This window comes from Erythrolamprus reginae, chromosome 1 (genome assembly GCF_031021105.1).
Source record: "Erythrolamprus reginae isolate rEryReg1 chromosome 1, rEryReg1.hap1, whole genome shotgun sequence".
In the NCBI taxonomy this organism is placed as follows: Eukaryota; Metazoa; Chordata; class Lepidosauria; order Squamata; family Dipsadidae; genus Erythrolamprus; species Erythrolamprus reginae.
The window spans coordinates 246,680,712-246,705,396 of record NC_091950.1 but is presented as its reverse complement, the minus strand read 5'-3'; the positions used below and the strand labels follow the sequence as shown (position 1 = coordinate 246,705,396).

At 42.5% G+C, this 24,685-nt stretch overlaps 1 protein-coding gene across 3 annotated transcripts in view; it reads right to left on the bottom strand.

Annotated features, from left to right (window-relative positions):
* COG6 (component of oligomeric golgi complex 6) overlaps positions 1-7,117 on the bottom strand; it is a 28,777-nt gene extending 21,660 nt beyond the window's left edge. Inside the window, exons 1-4 of one of the 3 annotated variants that reach the window (XM_070732785.1) lie at positions 6,807-7,117; positions 2,714-2,924; positions 1,292-1,363; positions 834-892 (exon numbers count right to left, since the gene is read on the bottom strand). In XM_070732785.1, coding sequence (XP_070588886.1) covers positions 834-892; positions 1,292-1,363; positions 2,714-2,734 — 152 coding nt within the window. In that variant the 5' untranslated portion in view covers positions 2,735-2,924; positions 6,807-7,117. Of the gene's footprint in view, positions 1-833; positions 893-1,291; positions 1,364-2,713; positions 2,925-6,430; positions 6,483-6,806 lie in introns of those variants that run through there. The other 2 variants (XM_070732783.1, XM_070732784.1) reach the window with 2 other exon arrangements.
* Between the last annotated feature and the right edge of the window lie 17,568 nt (positions 7,118-24,685).

Sequence of the window (24,685 nt, the reverse complement as noted above, 5' to 3'; positions counted from 1 at the left end):
ATTTTTTAAACCTATTACCTACATTCAAAGATAAAAGCAGAGCTAATAGTGTAGGGATGAGGGCTGGGGCAGGCTATTGCCCAGACCGGGAAGGGGGGACGACACAGTGGGGTAGTGAAAATGGAGCTCCACCCCAGAACACCCAATTTGCATTGAAAGATGTTGAAAGAAAATGCAGAGTGTCTTGCATAAGCCACACCCACAGTGTGGTAGTAAAAATTTTGGTAGCCCTTCACTGGATGAGGGCCATGTGAAGGGTGTGTATGCAGCACACTGCTAGTCTCTCTGATAATGTCTTATGTTCCTTAGTCATTATTTGTGCTATTTTGATTGGTAGGTGCTACTTTGTTCAGTGTCTTCCTTCTTTTTTCAACATATATATCACAATTTTTGCCCCAAACCCCCTCCCACATTGCCTCAGGATCAGGTTTGTGCCCTGTATAAGCAACTGCAGGGTAATTCTTTTCCTGATTATGACGCTTTTATTAACCCCTTTTAAGACAACGTATTGTCAAACAAAATAAAAAAGAGTGAGGTGCGGGGATGAGGGCCATATGAAGGGTGAGTGTGCAGCACGCTGCCTGCCCATAGGTAGGGAATGGAGATTTTGTAGGATCCTTCCCCTGCCACGCCGACCAAGCCACACCCACAGAATCAGTATTTTTTAAAAAAAATATTAAACCCACCACTGTCTAGAAACCAAGAGAATGCTGCACTTAATATAGTAAATAAAGTAGCCCTAAGGAGCCCTGAGGAGATTATTATTCAGAATAAAAGTGAATAATGGAACCCACAAAAACTATCCCCATTTATCTTAAGAGGGAAAGGTTTACCTCTCTGCTTGAAGCTTTGTTGTTTTGACAATTAAATCCTGAGTTTGCTCCTTAGTTGCCTGGAAAACATATATGAATGATTAAAATGAGTTGCTATTAAGGATATAATTTTACTTTTAAATATATACGTATTACTTAAATATGTAATTTTGTTTCCTCTCATTGACTGGGACACAGGATGAGCCTTTTTTTAAAAATTGCTCATATTGCTTTCTTCACATTTGAACTGGGAACAAGTTCAATGTTGCCAGGCTAAAGAGAGGACTACTCTGGGACAGACTCTGGTACATTGTAGTTCTGCTTCAAAAGAATAATCAATATTTAGTTTCATGCAAGTGTTTTAGCACCTAAACGATCTTTACAGTCACATTAAAAAAAACGTTCTGTGCAATATGTTGCTTAAAAGTAACATTTCCAGAGGAAAAAAAGGTGCAATTTCTCCATCACATGCACTATACCTTCAAGTGATTGGTCATATCCTGGCAGCAATTACTCATTGACTGCACATCTTCACTGATGTTTTCAAGCTCCTGAAATTGCATGGAAATACACATTATAATACTGCAAATATACATGTTGGCAGATGGCCTAAAATATCTATTTATTAAATGCATACGCTGGCTTTCAGCAGTTGAAGGCAACTTTAAAACACAGATATAAAAAAATACCCTGCTCAAAATAATAAAGGGAACACTTGAAGAACACAATATAACTCCAAGTAAATAAAACTTCTGTGAAATCAAACTCTCCACTTAGGAAGCAACACTGGTTGACAATCAATTTCACAAGCTGTTGTGCACATTCAACTTTGTACAGAACAAAGTATTCAATGAGAATATTTCATTCATTCAGATCTAGGATGTGTTCCCTTTATTTTTTTGAGCAGTATATATAAATGTAAAAACAGATTAAAATAATAAAACATTAAATACAGATTAAAAGATCACAGGTTTGGTACAGAACAGCAGTGATGCCTCTCTGCACCAACTGCCTATACACCTTCTCCATCAGAATCTCATGCCAAAAAAACCCCTGGGTCCATGATGGCAAACCGCACATAGCAGGGAGAGCCCTCTCTGCAGGCATGAGAGCCGTTACCAACTCAGCTCCACCTACCTACCGCCGGGCAGTGAATTTGGGGGTCAGACACGGGCATACTTTCTCCTCACTTTCTGCTTCCCGTGCTTTCCCAGATCTCTGGAGATTCCACTCCAGCACTGTTTGGGCACGCCAGGCTTCCCCCACCAAGCTCTATTTGGGGATAGGAGACTTTCCCCCCTTCCCCCTCTGTTTTGGGATATGAGACTAAAAGGGGGGGCAGGGGTCACATACACATGTGCAGGATGCGCGGGAGGAGCACTGCATTATGGGGGTGGGCACTTGCGCATGTGTGACAATTCACTCACACCCTTTCAGCATCCAAGGGACAAAAGGTTCGCCATCACTGCCTTAGGTTTTAGAAAAAATATAATACATATGTTTACATCAATAAATAACAAGACCCCTTATTATTTTGGATTCAACTCAGTATTAATTTCAAGTGAATCAACTATTTATCTCAATAAATTCAAGGTTACTTGGCAGAATTGAAAAGTTTCCCTTGCCTGAAGTCCTTGAAACTTACTCCAGAAAGTTGGGAACCTCCCGAAAAAGTGGGAGAAATTATGGGAGGAGAAAAAGAGATAGGTGTCCTATCAGAGAAAAGAAGCTCCTGCTCAAACATAGTTTCATCTTATATCTTTTTAATTTGATTATATGAATAAATATGTCAAATAAGGTACACATTCTTTCATTAAACTGTATTTTCTACTGAGATAATAAAAAAACCTGAAGAAAATATTAAATTATGAATAAGAAAAACAATAGATTTATATAACAACCTGCAGCACAGCAGCTACCATCTTGAGAATGATTCTTTTCAGTAAGTTTCATGATACTTTTCTATACCTCTTTCACTTGTTTGAAAATGTAGACAAATTCTTCATTGATAGCTAGACTACGATGCTCAATATCCCCACGCAGATTTCTTCTGGTACGCAAGCTGTTTTCCACAAAAAAATCTGAAAGAGTCTTGAGCGCTTCTAACATTTCCTACAAAAATAGGCAATAAAGACAATGTTGACAATTCAGACATAAAAAGTACTCCAAGAGATATGCAGGTTTTCAGTCACCATATTTGTTCATGTTAAATGTGCAAAATATTTAATATAAATATAAAATAAACACGTTGACATATTCAATTACTTCTAACCAGACTAAACTACACAACATAGTATAATGCTATGCTATATGGGGTACAGTATTAATACAGTTTGACTTTTTTAAGACATCTTAGGAACATGTTGTGGGAATTATATTTGCCTTGGTCACAATTTTTTGCACTTGAAACATCGCTCTAACCCAGTGTTTCCCAACCTTGGCAACTTGAAGATATCTGGACTTCAACTCCCAGAATTCCCCAGCCAGCAAATGCTGGCTGGGGAATTCTGGGAGTTGAAGTCCAAATGTCTTCAAGTTGCCAAGGTTGGGAAACACTGCTCTAACCAATCACAAACAAAAAAAAATCAGGTATGGGAAAAATCTATGGTAAGCACTGAGGCAATGTCTGCAGGCCTTCTGGTACCCATGATCGCAGGGTTACTACAGGGGAGCCTCTGCTGTAGAGAACAGCTTTAGTGCAGTTCAAAGGAGCTGACAATAGCATTCATTTCTTTCTCCTTCAAAAGAAGCACACAAAAAGTACACAGAGAATTGTTGTGAGGGCAAGAGAAGCAGCAATGGATGGAAACTAATCAAGGAGATAAGCAGCCTATAAGGAGAAATTTCCTAACAGCTAGAACAATTAATCAGTGGAACAACTTGCCTCCAGAAGTTGTGAATGCTCCAACACTGGAAATTTTAAAGGAGAAACTGGACAACGATTTGTCTGAAATGGTATAGGGGTTGGTATAGGCCTAAGCAAGGGGTTGGATTAAAGACCTTCAAGGTTCCTTTCAACTCTTGTTATTTTCTTATTATGATTCAAGTATTAAAAGGCAGTTTCACAACTTAAAACCTGCTCTCTTATACAGGTCTCCCTTGCTAAGAAATCATATACATCACAAGATCTGTGATTTCACAATGCAGTTTGTACTCACATGTGAGTTATGATTAAATAATACATCTGTTATCTGTTGCTATAAATACTGTGGGCATGCTTCATACCTAATTCTGGTAACATAGCATCACTAAGTCTGTGAGCATGAAATAGACCAGCAATTGGAAATATTTTTGTGACTGTGCATACTAATTGTGAAGATCAATGCCTCACAAAATACAGCTCCTTGTAAATCGTTTATGAAGCAGATTCAAGGCTGATAATGCCGCCTGTTTGTCAAAATGTGAGTTTCTTTTGTAAAGTATAGATTTAAGAATATATAAAGATCTTCCTTTATATTTTTGCACTGATCAGCAGATGTTGAAATAAACATGAGGGTAGGTTTTTTGGGTCAATATTAAGGGGGGGGGGAAATCAATTATTCTAAAATATATTTAACAAGACTTAAACCAGGGATGGGTTCTTCCTGGTTCACTGGAACCAGTAGCAACTCGCTGGTGATATCACAATGACACCACTGAACCGGATTAGTTGTGTTGGTCCGTGGGCGCCAACTTTTCTTTTGAATTTTTTTTGGGTTTTTTTCCCCTGCACATGCACAGAAGCTAAATTTCCAGCACTGTGAATGCATCACCATTTTGTTTTTTTAAAAAAGGGGGGGGTGCACTCCGGCCACGCAGCATGGGAGGAAACAAACTGACAGCAAGGTAAGTTGAAACCCACCCCTGCTGTAAACAAAGAATGGAATTTTATAGCCTAAGTGTACATATTTTGAGAATATTCATGTCTTAAATGCATGGTTTTGGCCCTACAGTAATCCCAAGGAACTTTTCTCACTATAATATGTTGCCACAGTTATAAATTGTGGTTATTATGAGTGTCTATGTTAACCTCCCCCCCCCCCCCCCATCTATAAAGTACGCCTTACATCCATTGATTTTGCCACTCATAAAAAACTGTACTACGGATTTTATAACAACCATTACAGCACCACATAATTTACCTATAAAGATTTTAGGATCTGTTAAGAATTTGTACCTTGGATTTATCAAAAAATCACCTAATTAAACAGGTGGTTCATGTTTGTTATACTATGCAGGTATACATATCACAGATGAGTGGAGGATAGATTTAATTCATATTCATCTTTCTGAACTATTCAACTATTTTGGAGATCAATATGTAGCAGTGATTCTGTGATGTACAATGTAATGCAAGTCACAAGCTATGACAAAATTTTGAGGGAGGACAACATTTCTGTTGCTAAGTGAGACATTTGTTAAGTGAGTTTTGCCTAATTTTACGATCTTTCTTGCCACTTGTTAAGTGAATTACTGTAACTGTTAAACCAGTAACATGTTGTTAAGTGAATATGGCTTTGTCATTGATTTTGCTCATCAGAGCCAGCATGCAACGCATCCAGTACATGACTTGGGAATTTGACAGCCCCATTCTAAAACTAAAAAAGTATGTCAAACCTTCTAGAGATATAACATATAGATTCAGCTTCTTCCAATCTTCCTTACCCAATTCAAAAAGCACATCTACGTATTTTAACATTTTAGTACTGAATTTTGTAGTGTAATCTGAAAAAACATGCTTTACAGCAGATGACATGGCTTCCCAAATCAACACAGGCTGTGGAAATTTCACACTGGACTTCAAGCATCTTGCAGTGTGTGCCTCTCCATTCTTCCTCCATACTCTGGATCCTTGGTTTCTAAATGAGATGCAGAAGTTTCCACACTGTGTTAATTTGGGGAGCCATGTCATTTGATGGCGTTGGTTCACTGTGCTTCATTAAGCCCAGGGTCAACACAGCCATCTACCAGGAGATTTTGGAGCACTTCATGCTTTCTTCCCCAGACAAGCTTTATGGGGATACTGACTTTATTTTCTGGCAGGACTTGGCACTTGCCCACACTGCCAAAAGCACCAAAACCTGGTTCAATGACCATGAGATTATTGTGCATGATTGGTCAGCAAACTGGCCTGGCCTGAACCCCATAGAGAATCCATGGGGCATTGCCAAGAGAAAGATGAGAGACATGAGACAAAACAGTGCAGAAATTATTTTAATTTTTCGAGATTTCCCTGCATATGATCCATAGGCCACAGACTGCCCATGAATTTTTCGATAAGCAAGAACCTCAGTTTTATTTTACAATAAAATAATCAGGCCATCTCATACATTATCGTATGGCTAATAATCCTGCGTACTGCATTTAACTCCTTAATACATTTCCCACTGGTCCTAGGGCAACAGTTCACATGCCATATTTATTTTGATTTATATTCTGCCCAATTCCCAAAGGACACTTGATAAATGCATCATCAAAAAATACACATCAATGGGAAAATCATCTCCAGAACATGCTTTTAAAAACAACCAGTTTCCACATGGCTCACCTACATATTTCACTTTCCCATCACATGATGCTGTATATTTAAACTGCAGCTTATAGGCGGTGAACAAATTAAGAAATTTTAAAATACTCACTCTGGGATTCAGTTCTCAGATCGAATCCTTTCAGAATATGGCAGAGAGGCATTTTTAGGAAGCAATTTGGGGGTGTCAAATAACAGTGGTGGTGGGGAACCCTCGTGTATTTTTGAAGTGAATATCTTAAAATTTCTATCCGGGTCAAATCACAGGGAATCCTTGGCCAACTAGCCTTTTCCAGTCCATTTAGTTTACAGCATCCATCCTGCCCTGCGACACAGTCGCTGGGGATGATGTTAGTTCAATATAGCCGGCCATGGGGGCTTTTTTTCTGTCCTCTGCCTTCTAGCCGAGACAAAGTCGACTTCATTTTTCAGAAAGGTGGAAGGAAAGGAAGGGAAAAAAAGGGAGGCGACGAATCAACTTGACTTACTTTGTCGGCCTCCAACCGCGTCTCTAGCACTTTGCGGAGCTTGCGCGACAACGGGTTGGCCCCGGACCCGCCGGGCGGCCCTGGAGGTAAACTCCCCGCTGTCGGGGTAGCCGAAGCAGCAGCCCCAGCCGTAAACACACGCGGCAGCAGGTGTTCTTCGGATACTGCCGCCATTTTCGTCCCGAAAACTGCCCTGGTGGCGAAGGGAGCGCCGGGACCCGGACAAAGTGCGTCAGCGCAAAGATTCCCCTTTCTCCCCTTAGCCCGAGAAGGGCAGTTCCGCCCGCTTTCGTTCGCTCTCCCTCCGATCTGAAAGCCTTTGTGTCTGCGAGACAGGCAGATTTCAACTAGTCACTAGGCGCTTCATAGGAGTCAGGATGAAGCTTTGCTTTTTCGCGATTACGACCTAATAAATGCAGTTTTAACTGTTGAAGTGTTATATTAATAGGGATCTTGCAACCAAGGAGATACAGGTAGTCCTCAAATTACAACAGTTCCTTTAGTGGCTGCTCCAAGTTATAGCGAAAAAAAGGACTTATGACCAAAAAATGACCAGTGAAGGGCTACCAAAATTTTTACTACCACACTGTGGGCATGGCTTATGCGGTATGCCCTGCATTTTTTAAAACATCTTTTAATGCAAATTGAGTGCTCTGGGGTGGAGTTCCATTTTTGCTACCCCACTGCGTCCCCGTCCCCCCCATCCAGGCAGCTGGTTGTAAGTTGAGGATTACCTATATTTAACTCTAATTTCTGTTAGGGCTGAACTCAGATTTTCCTTCTGTGATTTTCTCTGTGTATCTTCAAAATTTGATAATTGGATTGCATGCGTGAAACAATTAACTCTCAAAGAAATTTGAGGCACAATTGACAAATGAGGGCTCCTGTTCATAACATTCCTTGTTCATCCAAATTCCAGGTGATTCAACTGACACAAACATGTAATTTTCTCATCATTTGTCATAATTTCCTGGGATGCTATTTCTTTCTTCAGTGTAGTCTTATAGCTCTGGAAATTCCTGGTGGTTTTCCATGTAGATATTATGGTATTTAACTTTTTTGCCCCTGCTTAGCTGAAGTTGGCAAGATGCTGCCAACTGTTATGATGTGGCAAGCAATTTTATAGCAATAATTTGTCACAAGATTTAATTCTATTATAACAGGCTTAGTGATGGGATCTATATTTTTGTATTGCCTTTATTATCTATAACCACAACCTTTCAAGTCCCCAAGATCTTTTTACTAAAAGTATAATGATGATGATAATGATGGTCCATATCTATCTTATCTATGGCAGGATATGAGCCAAATTTTTATTTTTTTATTTTGTCCAATACACAATAATACACAATGAAGGTAATAGAGGACACCTTCAAGGAAATAGAATTAGAGAAAGAATAGAAGAGAGAGTATAGGATAAAATAAATCAATAAGAGAATAGAAAAAAGATATAGGGATAGAAGAGAAGATAGATGGGATGTAGGAGAGACAATAGGATGGGTCGGAAGGCACTCTAGTCAAGTGCACTTATCCACGCCCCTTACTGACCTCTTAGGAATCTGGAGAGGTCAACCATGGACAGTCTAAGGGTTGGGGGTTTTTTTGTGACAAGATTATATTGTTTGATGAACATAAACAGCCCCAAATTGCACAACTGGGACAAAATTGCTCACAAGAGGGAATAAATAAACACTGTTTTTCAGAAATCTAAAACCCAGTCTCTTATACAAAAGCAATGCTATTTTGGTTAATTTAAAAGCATAGATCCTTTGAAAGATGGAAAAATCATGATCATACGAAAATGTATATATTTCTACCATTTCCCCCCAAAATAAGACCCTGTCATATATTTTTTGAACCCTGAAATAAGTGTTTGGCTTTATTACCATGCACTCAAAAGTCCGATTGGGCTTATTATCAGGGGATGTCTTATGTGGGGGAAAGCTGAGTATAACATTATGCTGCTCTCCTATATTGCATGGGGGAACGAGAGGTTTTACCTAGGTCCATCAAACTGATATGTGTCAAAAGTACAATTCCGGTCATATAAATGCTGAGTTATTCCATAGTCATTGTTCTGTCGGGCTCTCTGGTAGACTTCTCTCAAAAATTCACAGGTACAAATTTCAGACACACACACGTTTGAAAATTCAAAACAATGTTCTTTATAATGAAAAGTCACTTAAACTAAGCCCTCTTTTGGTATAGCAAAGAGCACTCGTCTCCAAACAAACTGGTAATTTGTACAAGTCCCTTATCAGTTCTGTGATACAGTACTTAGATTGCAGATGTGAGGCAATTCACAGTCCTTCTTCTTTCACAAAGTGAAACACACTTTGCTCTGGTTTAGTTTCAAAGTGGGGAAAAATCAGCACACAAAAGGTCAAAGTCAGTAAAGCAGTCATGAAACACAAGGGTCAGATAATCCTCTACAATGGCCAAACCCACAGGCTGCTCTTTATAGCAGCCTCACTAATTACCACAGCCCCACCCAACCACAGGTGGCCTCATTTTCTTTGATAATAATCTCTCAGTTGTTGTTGCCTATGCATCGCTCTCTGCATGCGTGGCTGTATCATTAACTCTTGTTCTGAATCCAAGGAGGAGCTAGATAATTGATCTCCTTCTGAGCTGTCTGCCACACTCTCCTCCTCCCTGTCACTCATGTCTTCTTGGTCAGAGGAGCTTTCATCAGCAGATTCCACGGAGGGGGGGCAAAACAGGCCTGCAGCATGTGGATGTCTCCCCCACATCCACAGTCCTTGGGGCAGGAGCTGGGCCAGAGCTAACCACAACAGTCATATTTTATTAAATCTGTTCAGTATACTCTACCAGCAACAGGTACATTTTTTGAACCATCTCCATTAGCACCTACCAGAACCTCTTTTTATTTATATAACCTCCAGACATTTTTCGGGAGGTATTTTCTTTTAAAAAGTACTGGAGGAGCGTGCTTTATTTGTGAGAATGTCCGTGAGGGAGGTGGGGAGAGAAATAAACTGGAATCGTTCAGAACATACTGTTGCGGATTAGAAGGAATACTTTAATTTTCTTCTAAGTGGGGGCAATGTCCACCATAACTACCAGTTTGTAACAGCCCACAACATGCTATCAAAACTGTAAATGTATGAAATAGTGGAGAAAAAATGGCCTACCTTAATATTACAGTCATTTTCACAATTTTTGGAGTGTCTTAGGAATTTGTGTGAACTCTGAGACTCTATAAACTCATTTTTATGAGTTAAGTCACCCCAAGGTTCAGTTTCTGACAATCATTTAATAAAACATTGAGCTGATATAAAGAGCAAGGAAACAGCAACGTCATCCTTCAAATGCCTTTTACATTTTTGGTACTAAGGATGATATCTAAAACTTTGATGATTATAGTAGGAGTTGACTTATTTGATTCTCCAACATTCTGAATTCTGTCATGAAGAAAAGTAATTGCCTGACAAGAGCAGGAGATAAAATACAACAGAGATCTTATAAATATGAGTAGATAAGTAATTGGGAACTAAAGACTTACATAGTGTTGAATTTGAGAGACTCTCAGTTGCATTCAATAATACCAACCTTAATTTGGTCCTGGGGTTCTCCTTGAAAAGTTTCCAGCAGTGGACTGATGATATAGGACCCTGATGGCGAACCTATGCCATCTCTGCAGGCATGCGAGCCATTGCCCTATTTCCACTGCATGTGCATGCCAGCCAGCTGATTTTCATCTGGCCCCAACCACGCTGCCCCTCCCCTGTTTTGGATGCCAAGTAAATACAGGGCTCATGCAGAAGCTCTGGGAGGGCAAACATTTATGAGCCTTAGTGGAGCAGTGTAGTACTGCAAGCTGCTTATGCTGACTGCTGGCTGTAGTTCAGCAGTTCAAATCTCACCAGGCTCAAGTTTGACTCAGCCTTCCACCCTTCCGAGGTGGGTAAAATGAGGACCCAGATTGTTGGGGGCGATATGCTGCCTCTGTAAACCGCTTACAGATGGCTGTCTACCAGTGAAGGGCTACCAAAATTTTTACTACATTGTGGGCGTGGCTTATGAAGGACACCCTGCATTTTCTTTCAACCTCTTTCAGTGCAAATTGGGTGCTCTTGGGTAGAGCTTCATTTTTGCTACCCCACTGCGTTCCCCCACTATTCGGGCAATAACCCACCCTGGCTGTAGACCACTGTGAAGCAGTATGTCAGTCTAAGTGCAAAAAAACCCAAAACCCCCAAGCCTCCCAGAAGTCTAGAAATGGGCTGTTTCTGGAGGTTTCAGGGAGGCCTGCTAGGCCCAAAAGGAGGCATGAGTGATCATACACACAAGCAGAGGGACGGATCACCAAGGATGGGAGCAAGCGCAGGGGGTGGGGCATCATGGGGCGGGTCGCGCGGGCAGGCATTGCATTATGGGTGTGGACACACACATATGTGCTATTGAGCATGCGCACGTGCTTTCGACACCTGAGGAAAAAACGGTTAGCCCTCACTGATACAGGATTTCTTGGGGCTTCTGTTGCCCCCTGTCCTTCATTTCATCAGAAGATAAATACTGAACATGATACTAATGTGCTTGTGATCTTTCTCCTCAATATCTGACAGGCTTTTTCTCAACCCAAGTACTTTTGTTGATTCGTTTTCAGACATACATAAAATAAAATTATCATATATAAAAGAAAAACTTTAAATAATAACAAATTTGAAACTCACCAAAAAAAAAACACCCTATACTTACAGCTAGATCCCAAGTTCGCCTGATTTTGCAAATCTTTAAAAAGAAACAATTTTTATCAGTAATAGTGTCCATGGACGTTCCAAAATGTTTCCCAAAGGATGAGATAATGTGACATTTCCTATAACCAAATATATAATTTTCTCAAAAGTTGCTAAATCATACATCTCTGAAATCTAGTCTTTCATACCGGGAATTATGCTATCTTCTCATTTAAGGATTATACAGTACTTTTTGCTATTATTAAAACATGAAAACCCTCCTTTGTTCTGAACACATTAAGTAATTGGTGGATAAATAATTCTGTCAATGTAATGCATAACATTACTCCAAAAAGGGCATAACCAAAATTATGGCCATAACATAATTAATGTGTCTTCAAATTTCTTGTAATAAAAATAAGCATTTGTTAATCTTTTATAAAAAATATTCTCGATGATGTCCAGAACATTTGAAAGCCAATCTATTCATGAATTAATTTCATTTTTAAATCACAGGACAGGCCTCTTGTATCATTATGATTGTTAGGTAATAAAAATTATGTATTGGGACAGTAAAAGGACAGGTATTCTGACGGAGAATATCAGGCTACTAAAATACATCACATGTTCATTTTCTGAGAAATGTTGCTTCAGGGCTGGCTATGTTCATCATAGTGGTATGATATGAATTGGCTAGAAGTAGTGATCTAGAGCAGAGGATTTTTAATTCTTCAGGATATTAATTGGGTTGTCAAAGCGTGGAACTCATTACCGGACTCCGTAGTGTGATCCCCTAACCCCCAATATTTTACCCTTAGACTATCCATTGTTGACCTCTCCAGATTCCTAAGAGGTCAGTAAGGAGTGTGCATAAGCGCACTAGAGTGCCTTCCATCCCCTGTCCTATAGTCTCTCCTATATCTCATACTATATCTCTTCTCTTCTATCCCTATATCTTTTCTTCTATTCTCTCATTGATATATTTTATTCCTATATTTTCTCTTCTTTCTTTGATATATTTTACTTCAAGTGTATCCTCTATAACCTTCATTGTGTATTATTGTGTTTTGGACAAAATGAATGAAATGAAGAATGAATGAATGAATGAATGAATGAATGAATGAATAAATGAATGAATGAGTGAATATGGAACATCTAGCTTAAAAATAAAAGCTGGAATCTGTGATCAAATAACATATGTCTGGTGACAAAAGATTTATAGTGTTGAAGTTCAAAAGATTTATAGTGTTGAAGTTAATGGTGTTTTTTGTACCTCTAGTCTCTCATGGAACCCGAGCGGATCCTTATACAGGTAGTCCTTGACTTACAACAGTTCATTTAGCGACCGTTCAAAGTTACAATGGCACTGAAAAAAATAGCATGTGATCAGAATTCAGATGCTTGGCTAATTACTCATATTTATGACACTTACATTGTCCTGGAGTCATGTGATCCCTTTTGCCACCTTCTGACAAGCAAAATCAATGAAGACATCACATCACTTAACAGCCGTGTTACTGCAGTGATTTTACCTAACAACTACAGCAAGAGAGGTCATAAAATGGGGCAAAACTCACTTTACAAAGGTCTCACTTAAAAATACCAATTTTGGGCTCAGTTATGGTCGTAAGTCAAGGACTGCCTTTAGTGTTCTAGGGCAGTGTTTCCCAACCTTGGCAACTTGAAGATATCTGGACTTCAACTCCCAGATTTCGCTGGCTGGGGAATTCTGGGAGTTGAAGTCCAAATATCTTCAAGTTGCCAAGGTTGGGAAACACTGTTCTAGGGATCTGTAGAAGACAGTTTGAAAAATTCTGGTCTAGACTTTTGGAAATGGCTCTCACCATTATGCTGATGTTATCCATGTTATTGCTTTTTAGCTGAAGCAAAACTCTCGAAGTGCTGAAATGTTGCTTGGACATAATAGCAATAGCACTTAGATTTATATACCGCTTCACAATGCTTTACAGCCCTCAATAAGTGCTATTAGAGTCAGCATATTGTCCCCAACAATCAGCATATTGCCCCAACCATCTGGGTCCTCATTTTACCCACCTTGGAAGGCTGAGTCAACCTTGAGCTGGTGAGATTCGATCTGCCAAACTGCAGTCAGCAGAAGTAGCCTGCAGTACTGCCAGAGGTGGGTTCCTCCCGGTTCGGACCTGTTTGCCTGGACCAGTAGTATCTTGATGGTAATGTCATGATGATGTCACAGAACCGGTTTGGTTGGTGCCGGTCCATGGGAGCTGTCATCCTTTTTTAAAATTTATTTTTAATTTATTTTATTTATTTTCCTCTGAGTATGTGCAGAAGCTGAGTCTCCGGCACCATCTTGTTTTTGGTGTTGCCCCCCCAGATTTTTGAGCACTGCGCATGGATGTGCACACTAAGCATACACGTGCCCACGCAGCATAGGAGGAAATGAAATGGCAGTGAGTTAAGTTAGAACCCACCCCTGAGTACTGCACTCTAACCATTGCGCCACCACGACACATGATGCGATTAATAAGTTGGGGATCATTCTATACAAGAGTCCTTTGACTTTTGGGGAAGATTGATTCAAATAATAAAACCCGAGAAATGTCTTCTTCAGTTTATTTAAATACCAACATTCAAAAGGTACTAGATGAAGAAAAATAAAGTAAAGCAGTTGTTGTGGTTAGCTCTGGCCCAGCTCCTGCCCCAAGGACTGTGGATGTGGGGGAGACATCCACATGCTGCAGGCCTGTTTTTCCCCCCGGCCCCGTGGAATTTGCTGATGAAGGCTCCTCTGACCAAGAAGACATGAGTGACTGGGAGGAGGAGAGTGTGGCAGACAGCTCAGAAGGAGATCAATTATCTAGCTCCTCCTTGGATTCAGAACAAGAGTTAATGATACAGCCACGCATGCGGAAAGCGATGCATAGGCAGTAACAACTGAGAGATTATTATCAAAGAAAATGAGGCCACCTGTGGTTGGGTGGGGCTGTGGTAATTAGTGAGGCTGCTATAAATAGCAGCCTGTGGGTTTGGCCATTGTGGGGGATTATCTGATCATTGTGTTTTGTGACTGCTTTACTGACTTTGACCTTTTGTGTGCTGATTTTTCCCCGCTTTGAAACTAAACCAGGGCAAAGTGTGTTTCACTTTGTGAAAGAAGGACTGTGAATTGCCTCACAGCTGCAAGCTAAGTATCACAGAACTGATAAGGGACTTGTACAAATTACCAGTTTGTTTGGAGACGAGTGCTCTTTGCTATACCAAAAGAGGGCTTGGTTTAAATGAATTTTCATTATAAAGAACATTGTTTTGAATTTTCAAACATGTGTGTCTGAAATTTGTACCTGTGCATTTTTGGGAGGATTCTACCAGAGAGCTCGACAGAACAGCGGTTGCCTGAAATTATTATTATTATTATTATTATTATTATTATTATTATTATTATTATTATTATTATTATTATTATTGTTGTTGTTGTTGTTGTTATTATTGTTATTTATTTATTAGATTTGTATGCCGCCCCTCTCCGTAGACTCGGGGCGGCTCACAACAATAACAAGAACAATGTAAAAAACAAATCTAATAATTTAAAAAACACTAAAAAACCCATTATTAAAAGCAAACACACACACAAACATTCCATGTATAAACTGTATATGCCCGGGGGAAATGTGTCAGTTCCCCCATGCCTGACGACAGAGATGGGTCTTAAGATCTTTACGAAATGCAAGGAGGGTGGGGGCAACTCTGATATCTGGGGGGAGTTGGTTCAACAACTGCCTTCTGAGCTTGCAGTAAGTTCCGTCTGAAGTCAGAGACAGCTATGGCAGAAGGCAAAATAAAATTGCAAACTGTTTTAGCCTCATGAGAGAGGAGGCCAAGTCTAACCATGGTAGTATAGTCCTCAATTGTGAATTTCCCCAACTACATGATAAATCGGGGCCTCTGCAGCTGCCTGGTACATAATGCTTGATGTGCCAGTAAAGTATAGTCTTCAAAAGGTTTTGTTACAAGTGCTCCATCTGCCATCTATTTAACCTCTTTCCTTTCTCGCTGCACAGTCTAATTATAGGATTGGATTTATATTTGGAATGTAGAATAATTCTTCAGATGTATGCATCCCTGTTCAGTCTGATTCCTCAGAGTTCTAGGAAATATTGTGTCTAGTTCCCCACCGCCACCACCTTTGCCTCTGTGTACTGCTTGCACAGGTACTCAACTCACCTGTGCTGTGCGGGCTGTGGCTTCTGTCAGACATCATCAGCCCACCTATGCCCACCACCTCCCATGCTGGCCATGCCCACCCCTTTACTAGGGCTTACTTTGGGGGGAGGGCTTGTATTAGGCTCACATTTAAAGAACAGCCTGGAGCTTATTTTGGGGAAAACATAATAATAAAAACAGTAAATAGGTTTAATGAATAGGTTGAGTGTTCAATCCAAGGTAGCAGCAGATGTTTCTTTCCTAGAGCTCAAAGAAAAAAATATCTTCTGTAAACTTTGTGTGGCACCATCAGGAAGGGCATGAGGCCAATAAATGCTCAGCTCCATCCAGTCACCCCAATTCTACCCCAAATTAAGGGATTATAGGATTGTAAAAAGGGAGTTTTTAAAACGAACCCTATATAAAATAAATATAGCTCTGCCCACCCTTACTACAATTACTTTTCAGAAAGTACTGGGGTCATTAGCTTGCTATCAAAAGCCAAATATAAGTCTTGGCCTGGAAAAAGGTGTGTTTATGAAGGTGTTGGAAATCACGATGGCAGGGACATTCAAGATGACATATAATGTTACTAGGGCAAGCCATAGCTTAATACTTGCACTTGTTTTTAAATTTGTACACAGAATTTTGTCATAGACGTGCACATCAAATTGGACATGTTAAAACCAAGGCCATCTTATTTTCTATCAATATTATTTGATTCTTAAGTGAAAATAAACTATGATTTTGGGGGGAAATCCAATTAGTCTTAATCAGATTTAGATGCTTTAACAATTTGTAACTTGAAATAAAAATGGCATATATTAATGTTACAACAATCACTGCAACATTTTTTTAACATCTGAACTTCGCTGAATTGTTAAGCTCAGCAAACAGTTGTTTTATAATATTAGAGAACTATTGCAAGTCATGAGTTTCTTTTGAACATGTGAGTCAAATAAATAAATTTAATATGTACTTAACGAGACTTAAGGTTGCTCAAAGAAATGCATACTTATGCCAAATTTGAGCTACTTTTTAATAATGAAAAAGCATGTTAGATAATAATTAAAAAACATTTTTCTGGCATCCTTAAACAGATGACAGACAATATAGTAGAAGACAATTTTCTATATAGACTGTTTAAGAAAAACAACATGCTGAAAATGATAAGTGTATTAACATATTGAAGAGTCCTGCTTGTAAATTCAGTCATTTTTAGAAGTCTAAATATACAGGATCCTTGATGCTCTCTGAGCTTAGTTGTTTTTTTGCAGATGTTTCATTACCAAAACTAGAAAACATCATCTGTGCTAGTACAGATGAAGTTACCAAATTTGGATAATAAAAAACACCAACCAAGTTCAGAAAGCACCAAGGACCTCTCATTTCAACTCTGACCTACAAATATTCTCCTATAATGTCTAAAAATAAATGATTAAAATGTCAAGTTTAATTCAGATGGGTTTCCTTCCATTAATTTATGATTATGCTATAACTTCAGAAGTTGTAAGTGCTTCAACATAGGAGGTTTTTAAGAAAAGATTGGACAACCACCGGTCTAGAATCTAGAATAGCAGAATTGGTTGTGATCTTGAAGCCTTTTAGTGCAGTGTTTCCCAACCTTGGCAACTTGAAGATATTTGGACTTCAACTCCCAGAATTCCCCAGCCAGCGTTCGCTGGCTGGGGAATTCTGGGAGTTGAAGTCCAAATATCTTCAAGTTGCCAAGGTTGGGAAATACTGTTCTAGTGCAACCTCCTGCTTAAGCAGGAAACTTTATAGCATTTCAGACAAATTATTATTCAATCTGTTATTCAATGTTACAGCATTTACAACTTCTGGAGGCAAATTGTTCCACTGATTAATTGTTCTGTCAGGAAATTTTTCCTGAGTTCTAGGTCAATGATGGCGAACCTATGGCACGGGTGCCACAGATGGCACGCAGAGCCATATCTGCTGGCACCCAAACTGTTGCCCTTGCTCAGATCCAACGTGCATGTGTGTACTGGCCGGCTGATTTTTGGCTCGCACAGAGGCTCTGGGAGGACGTTTTTGGCTTCCAGGGAACCCTTTGGAGTCTGGGGAGGGTAAAACACGAGCCTACTGGGCTCACCAGAAATTGGGAAACAGGCTGTTTTCGGCCTCCAGGGGGCCTCGGGGGGAAGCTGTTTTCGCCCTCTCCAGGCATTGAATTATGGGTGTGCTCTTTTGGCACCCGAGGGAAAAAAGGTCCGCCATCACTGTTCTAGGTTGTTTCTCTCCTTGATTAATTTCCACCCATTGCTTCTTCTTCTACCCTTAGGTGCTTTGGAGAATAAGTTGACTCCTTCTTCTTTGTGTCAACTCCTAAGATACCTGTCTCCCCTGGTCCTTCTTTTCATTAAACTAGCCATGCCCCATTCCTGCAACTGTTCTTCATATGTTTTAGCCTTCAGTCCCCTAAAAATCTTTGTTGTTCTTCTCTGCACTCTTTCTAGAGTCTCAACATGTTTTTTACATTGCGGCGATCAAAACCAGATGCATTATTCCAAGTGTGGCCTTAAAAAATGGCCACAAAAAATGAAATGGCATAGGGCAGGGGTCACCAAACTTGGCAACTTTAAGACTTGTGGATTTCAACTCCCAGAGTTGTGCTGGCTGGAGAATTCTGGGAGTTGAAGTCCACAAGTCTTAAAGTTGCCAAGTTTGAAGACCTCTGGCATAGGGCCATGATGGTGAATCTATGGCACACAGCACCCTTTCTGCAGGCACATGAGCCATTGCTCCAGTACAGCTCCGCCAGCCAGGTCTCTGGGAGGGAGCTGGGAGTGTGCAAGGAGGTTGTACATCTATGCGTGGGAGGGAGAAACATGAAGGGGAGGTATCACACATGCATTTGCCCATAAAATCCTCTGTCGTCAGGCATGGGGAAATTGATTCCCCTGGGCCGTTCTGTTTTATGTATGGTTTATATGAGATGTATGATTGCTTTTTATATGAAGGGTTTTTTAATTGTTTTAATCATAGGATTTGTACTGTTTTATGTTGTGAGCCGCTCCGAGTCTCCGGAGAGGGGCGGCATACAAATCTAATAAATAAAATAAATAAATAATAAATAAATTTGGGGGGTTCCGGCATTCAATCCAGAAAAGGTTAGCCATGTTTATGTTTATGTTTATTTAGATTTGTATGCCGCCCCTCTCCACAGACTCAGGGCGGCTCACAACAAAGTGCAAAAAATACAATTTATAACAAATCTAAATTTCTACTAAAAACATTTAAAAACCCCATTTCTAAACACACATACATACACACATACCATTCATAAATTGTATATGCCCGGGGGAGATGTCTCAGTTCCCCCATGCCTGGCGACACAGGTGGGTCTTAAGGAGCTTGTGAAAGGCAAGGAGAGTAGGAGCAGTTCTAATCTCCGGGGGGAGTTGGTTCCAGAGGGTCGGGGCCGCCACAGAGAAGGCTCTTCCCCTGGGGCCCGCCAACCGACATTGTTTAGTTGACGGGACCCGGAGAAGGCCCACTCTGTGGGACCTAATTGGTCGCTGGGATTCGTGCGGCAGCAGGCGGTCTTGGAGATATTCTGGTCCAGTGCCATGAAGGGCTTTAAAGGTCATAACCAACACTTTGAATTGTGACCGGAAGTTGATTGGCAGCCAATGCAGACTGCGGAGTGTTGGTAAAACATGGGCATACCTAGGTAGGCCCATGACTGCTCTCGCAGCTGCATTCTGCACGATCTGAAGTTTCCGAACACTTTTCAAAGGTAGCCCCATGTAGAGAGCATTACAGTAGTCGAACCTCGAGGTGATGAGGGCATGAGTGACTGTGAGTAGCGAGTCCCGATCCAGATAGGGCCGCAACTGGTGCACCAGGCGAACCTGGGCAAACGCCCCCCTCGCCACAGCTGAAAGATGGTTCTCTAATGTGAGCTGTGGATCGAGGAGGACGCCCAAGTTGCGGACCCTCTCCGAGGGGGTCAATAATTCCCCCCCCCAGGGTAATGGAAGGACAGATGGAATTGTCCTTGGGAGGCAAAACCCACAGCCACTCCGTCTTATCCGGGTTGAGTTTGAGTCTGTTGACACCCATCCAGGCCCCAACAGCCTCCAGGCACCGGCACATCACTTCCACTGCTTCATTGCCTAGACATGGGGTGGAGATGTAAAGCTGGGTATCATCAGCGTACTGATGATGCCTCACCCCATGCCCTTGGATGATCTCACCCAGCGGTTTCATGTAGATATTAAATAGCAGGGGGGAGAGGACCGACCCCTGAGGCACCCTACAAGGGAGAGACCTCGGAGTCGACCTCTGACCCCCCACTAACACCGACTGCGACCGACCGGAGAGGTAGGAGGAGAACCACTGAAGAACAGTGCCCCCCACCCCCAACCCCTCCAGACGGTGCAGAAGGATACCATGGTCGATGGTATCGAAAGCCGCTGAGAGATCAAGAAGCACCAGGACAGAAGATAAACCCCTGTCCCGGGCCCGCCAGAGATCATCCATCAACGCGACCAAAGCAGTTTCCGTGCTGTAACCGGGCCTGAAACCCGACTGCTGGGGACCTAGATAATCGGCTTCTTCCAAGGATCACTGGAGCTGGAGTGCCACCACTTTCTCGACAACCTTCCCCATAAAGGGAAGGTTGGAGACTGGCCGGTAGTTGTTAAGTACGGCTGGGTCCAGGGAAGGCTTCTTGAGGAGGGGGCGCACGAGCGCCTCTTTATAGGATGATGGAAAGGATCCCCTCCCCAAGGAAGCGTTGATAATCTCCTGGACCCAGCTCCGTGTCACCTCTCTGCTGGCCGAAACCAGCCAGGAGGGACACAGATCCAGTAAACAGGTGGCGGAACTCACAGCTCCAATGGCCTTGTCCACTTCATCAGGTGTCACCAGATCAAACTCTTCCCAGACAGATGGACAAGTACGGGCCCCAGTCACCTCAACTGACTCGTTGTCAGCCGACTCTGTTTTCCAATTGGAGTCGAGGTCCCCCCGGATCTGAGCGATTTTATCAGCGAAAAACGTGTTAAAATCCTCGGCACTATTCTGTAAGGGCTCCCCAACTCCCCTCTGATTAAGAAGGGAGCGGGTCACCCTAAACAGAGCGGCCGGGCGGGATTCCGCTGATGCAATCAAGGCGGCATGATACGCGCATCTTGCCGCCTTGAGCGCCACTTTGTAAGTCTTACTAAAAGCTCTTACAAGTGTTCGATCAGATTCAGACACTCTTCCTCCATCGCTTCTCTAGACGTCTCTTCTGGCGTTTCAACTCCCGGAGCTCCTCGTTGAACCATGGAGCTCTACGGGGTCTAGCACCGCGGAGAGGTCGCAAAGGCGCAATCCAATCAAGAGCCTCCGCTGCAGCCTTGTTCCAGGCTTCTGCAAGAGACTCTGCCGAACTGTGGACGAGTGCATCTGGAATAACCCCAAGCACCGTCTGAAAGCCCTCTGGGTCCATCAGGCGTCTGGGCTGGGGCGGAACATCTTAATTGGTTCCGCCTCCCTGCGGGGAAGGATTGGAGCCAGGAAGTCAAGCCGTTAGTAGGAAATGGTCTGACCATGACAAAGGCAATACTTCTAAGCCCCTTAGTCTCAGACCATTGCTCAATTGCTCAGAGAGGAATACCATGTCGGGTGCGTGCCCTCCCTCGTGCGTTGGACCCTGTATTACTTGAGTCAGGTCCATGGCTGTCATGGTGGCCATGAACTCCTGTGCCAGTCCAGAGGCTTCGCCGAGTGACGGCAGGTTGAAGTCCCCCAAGACAATAAGTCTGGGGAACTCCACCGCCAACCCGGCTACCTCCTCGAGCAGCACAGGCAGGGCTTTAGACACGCAGCTGGGAGGCAGGTACGTGAGAAACAAGCCCACCTGAACCCCTAAGTCCAACTTCATCAAGAGAGACTCGCAACCCGCAATCTCTGGAGCAATGAGTCTATGCAGGCAAAGGCTCTCCCTGGTTATAATAGCCACTCCTCCCCCCCTTCCCTGGGGTCGAGGTTGATGCCATATCTGAAACCCAGCTGGGCAAATTTCAGAGAGAGGAACTCTTCCCTCTGGGCCCAGCCAGGTTTCAGTAATACATGCCAGGTCGGCCTCCTCATCCAGGATTAAGTCCCGGATGAGGAGAGCTTTATTTACCACCGACCTGGCATTAAGCAGCAGCAACCTGAGCCCAGGGCCAGAATTACACTCACCACCAGTACCCAAGGTTGAGCTGACAGAGCCAGAACAAGGGATCGTTATTACGCAACGATCCCTCGTTCCCCTGGAATGGCTAACTAACGGCCATCATTGGTATTAGCAATGGTTCTGAACCTTTCTAATGCTGTGACCCCATAATGCAGTTCCTCATGTTGTGGTGACCCCCAACCATAAGTCTCTTTCATCAATTCTCCCAACAGAGCTTTAACCTGATTGGCAGGAAGGTCAGAGGGACACCCCCACTGTAAACGCCTGATAGATTGGACTGTAAAAATATGTTCCAAGGTGCCAGAATAGAAGCTTTTGTTTTATTTATTTATTTGTTTGTTTGTTTATTTATTTATTTTTTATGCCGCCCTTCTCCTTAGACTCAGGGCGGCTTACAACATGTTAGCAATAGAACTTTTTAGCACAGCTAGCATATTGCCCCCACAATCCGGGTCCTCATTTTACCCACCTCGGAAGGATGGAAGGCTAAGTCAACCTTGAGCCGGTGATGAGATTTGAACCACTGACCTGCAGATCTACAGTCAGCTTCAGTGGCTTGCAGTACAGCACTCTACCTGCTGCGCCACCCCGGCTCTTTGTCTTTTGTCTTTTCCCATGGGCTTAGGCGATCCGTGTGAAATGGTCATTTGACCCCCAAAGGGGTCCCAACCCCCAAGTTGAGAACCACTGGTATAGGGTCTCCTGCTTTAGCAGGGGGTCAGACTAGAAGACCTCCAAGCTCCCTTCCAACTCTGTTATTCTCTTATTATTATACAAATATTAAAAGGCAGTTTCATAACTTAAAGCTTGCTCTTATATAGATCTCTCTCGCTAAGAAATCTCTATCCTGATTGATTTGATAGATTGATTGAATTTCCGAAACTATCAAAGGGAAGAGTTAATTGCTCAGTCTATTCTTTAAGACACCGAAGAACCAAGATATTCCCAGGAATCCCCTCCTATCTGCCAGACAAATAATATTTTCAGGGATTTGGGCATTTAAATCGCTGCCAGTTCCCCCTTGTACTCCCTCAGACATCTCTGGTGCTTGGTGATAACAGCAATGTGACACCTGACTTGAAATCCTAGGCTTAGGAAGCTTAGAACTACATCGCCTTAAACACGACTGAAGCATAGCCCATAAAATCATCTGCTACAACATCCTTCCTGTCAACGACTACTTCAGCTTCAACCACAACAATACACGGGCACACAACAGATACAAGTAAACCGCTCCAAACTCAACTGTAGGAAATACGACTTTAGCAACCGAGTAGTTAATGCCTGGAACTCACTACCTGACTCTGTAGTATCATCACCTAACCCCCAAAACTTTTCCCTTAGACTAGGGGTGGGCAATTAATTTTGCCATGGGGCCGCATGAGAAATTGGGATGGTTTTAGAGGGCTGGACTAATATAAAGCGGCAGCGGCTGTCCCCAAGGCCACCCGGCAGTCATCGGCTGGAGGCTGGCAGCTCGGCCCCGAGGATGAGTGGGGCACGTAGCGTTCAGCCGTTGGAGGAGCGCGCAGGGCAGCTTCGATCATCCGGTGGACGGGGCTCAGCTCCATCAGCCCCCACCCCAATCTCCCACCTTGGGGGTGTCTTTGGGAGGGTGCAGCGGTCAGCAAAGGTGCTCCGAGCAGAGGGCGCCAGCTGCATAATTCCTAATCTGAGGCTGCTTTGCTTGGAGTGCCTTCGCCAACCGCTGCGCCCTCCCAAACGCACCCCCGAAGGTGGGAGATTAGGGGGGGGGGCTGATGGAGCCGAGTCCCATCCCGTCGGATGATCGAAGCTGCCCCACGGGCTCCTCCGCTGACTGGATGCATTGAGGTGCCAGCGAAGGTGCTCCGAGCAAAGCTGCCTCAGCTCGGGAATTCTGCAGTTGACGCCCTCTGCTCAGAGCGCCTTCACCAACCGCTGCACCCTCCCAAAGGTGCCCCTGAAGGTGGGAAATTAGGGTGGGGGCTGATGGAGCTGAGCCCCGTCCACTAGGTAGGAGGTTGGAGTCTGCTCCAGTGCAAGGATGAAAGAGATCACTGCGTCTGCCGGGACACCTCTGGTTCCTGCTTTCCCCATGATTCATCAGGAGAGCAGGAACCAGAGGAGTCCCGGCAGACACAGTGAGCTCTTTCATCCTTGCACTGGAGCAGACCCTGACCTACGCGGACCGGTCACAGACAGTGGGCGGGCCGGATGCAGCCCACGGGCCACCCCATGTCCAGGTCTGCCTTAGACTATCCACTGTTGACCTCACCCGATTTAAGAGGTCAGTAAGGGGCAGGCATAAGTGTGTGTGCCTACGCCCCACCCCCACTGTCCTAATGTTTCTCTATTATTAGTACCCACCTCATGTATATAAGCATTGCTATATCTTTGTATTCGACCAATACTACTTGACAAATAATTAAACAATTAAATTTATTTGTTTATTTATTTATCTATTTATTAGATTTGTATGCCGTCCTTCTCCGAAGACTCGGGGCGGCTCACAACTTATTTATTTATTTTTATTTATTCTTTGTCCAATATACAATACATATGGAAGAGAACAGATATTAAGTAATATATATGACGATAGAAAGTAAAAAGAAGAGAAGTAGATGGGAGGGAGAGAGTACATATAAGAGATAAGGAAAGACAATTGGAGATATTTATTTTTATTACAACAGTAATAAAAACATAGCAGTGGAACAAATCTAATATTAAAAAACTTATAAAACCCTATCATTATTTAAATAAATAAATAAAAAACAAACAAGCAAACAAACTATCATATTCCCCCGGCTCTTCAAAAAGTG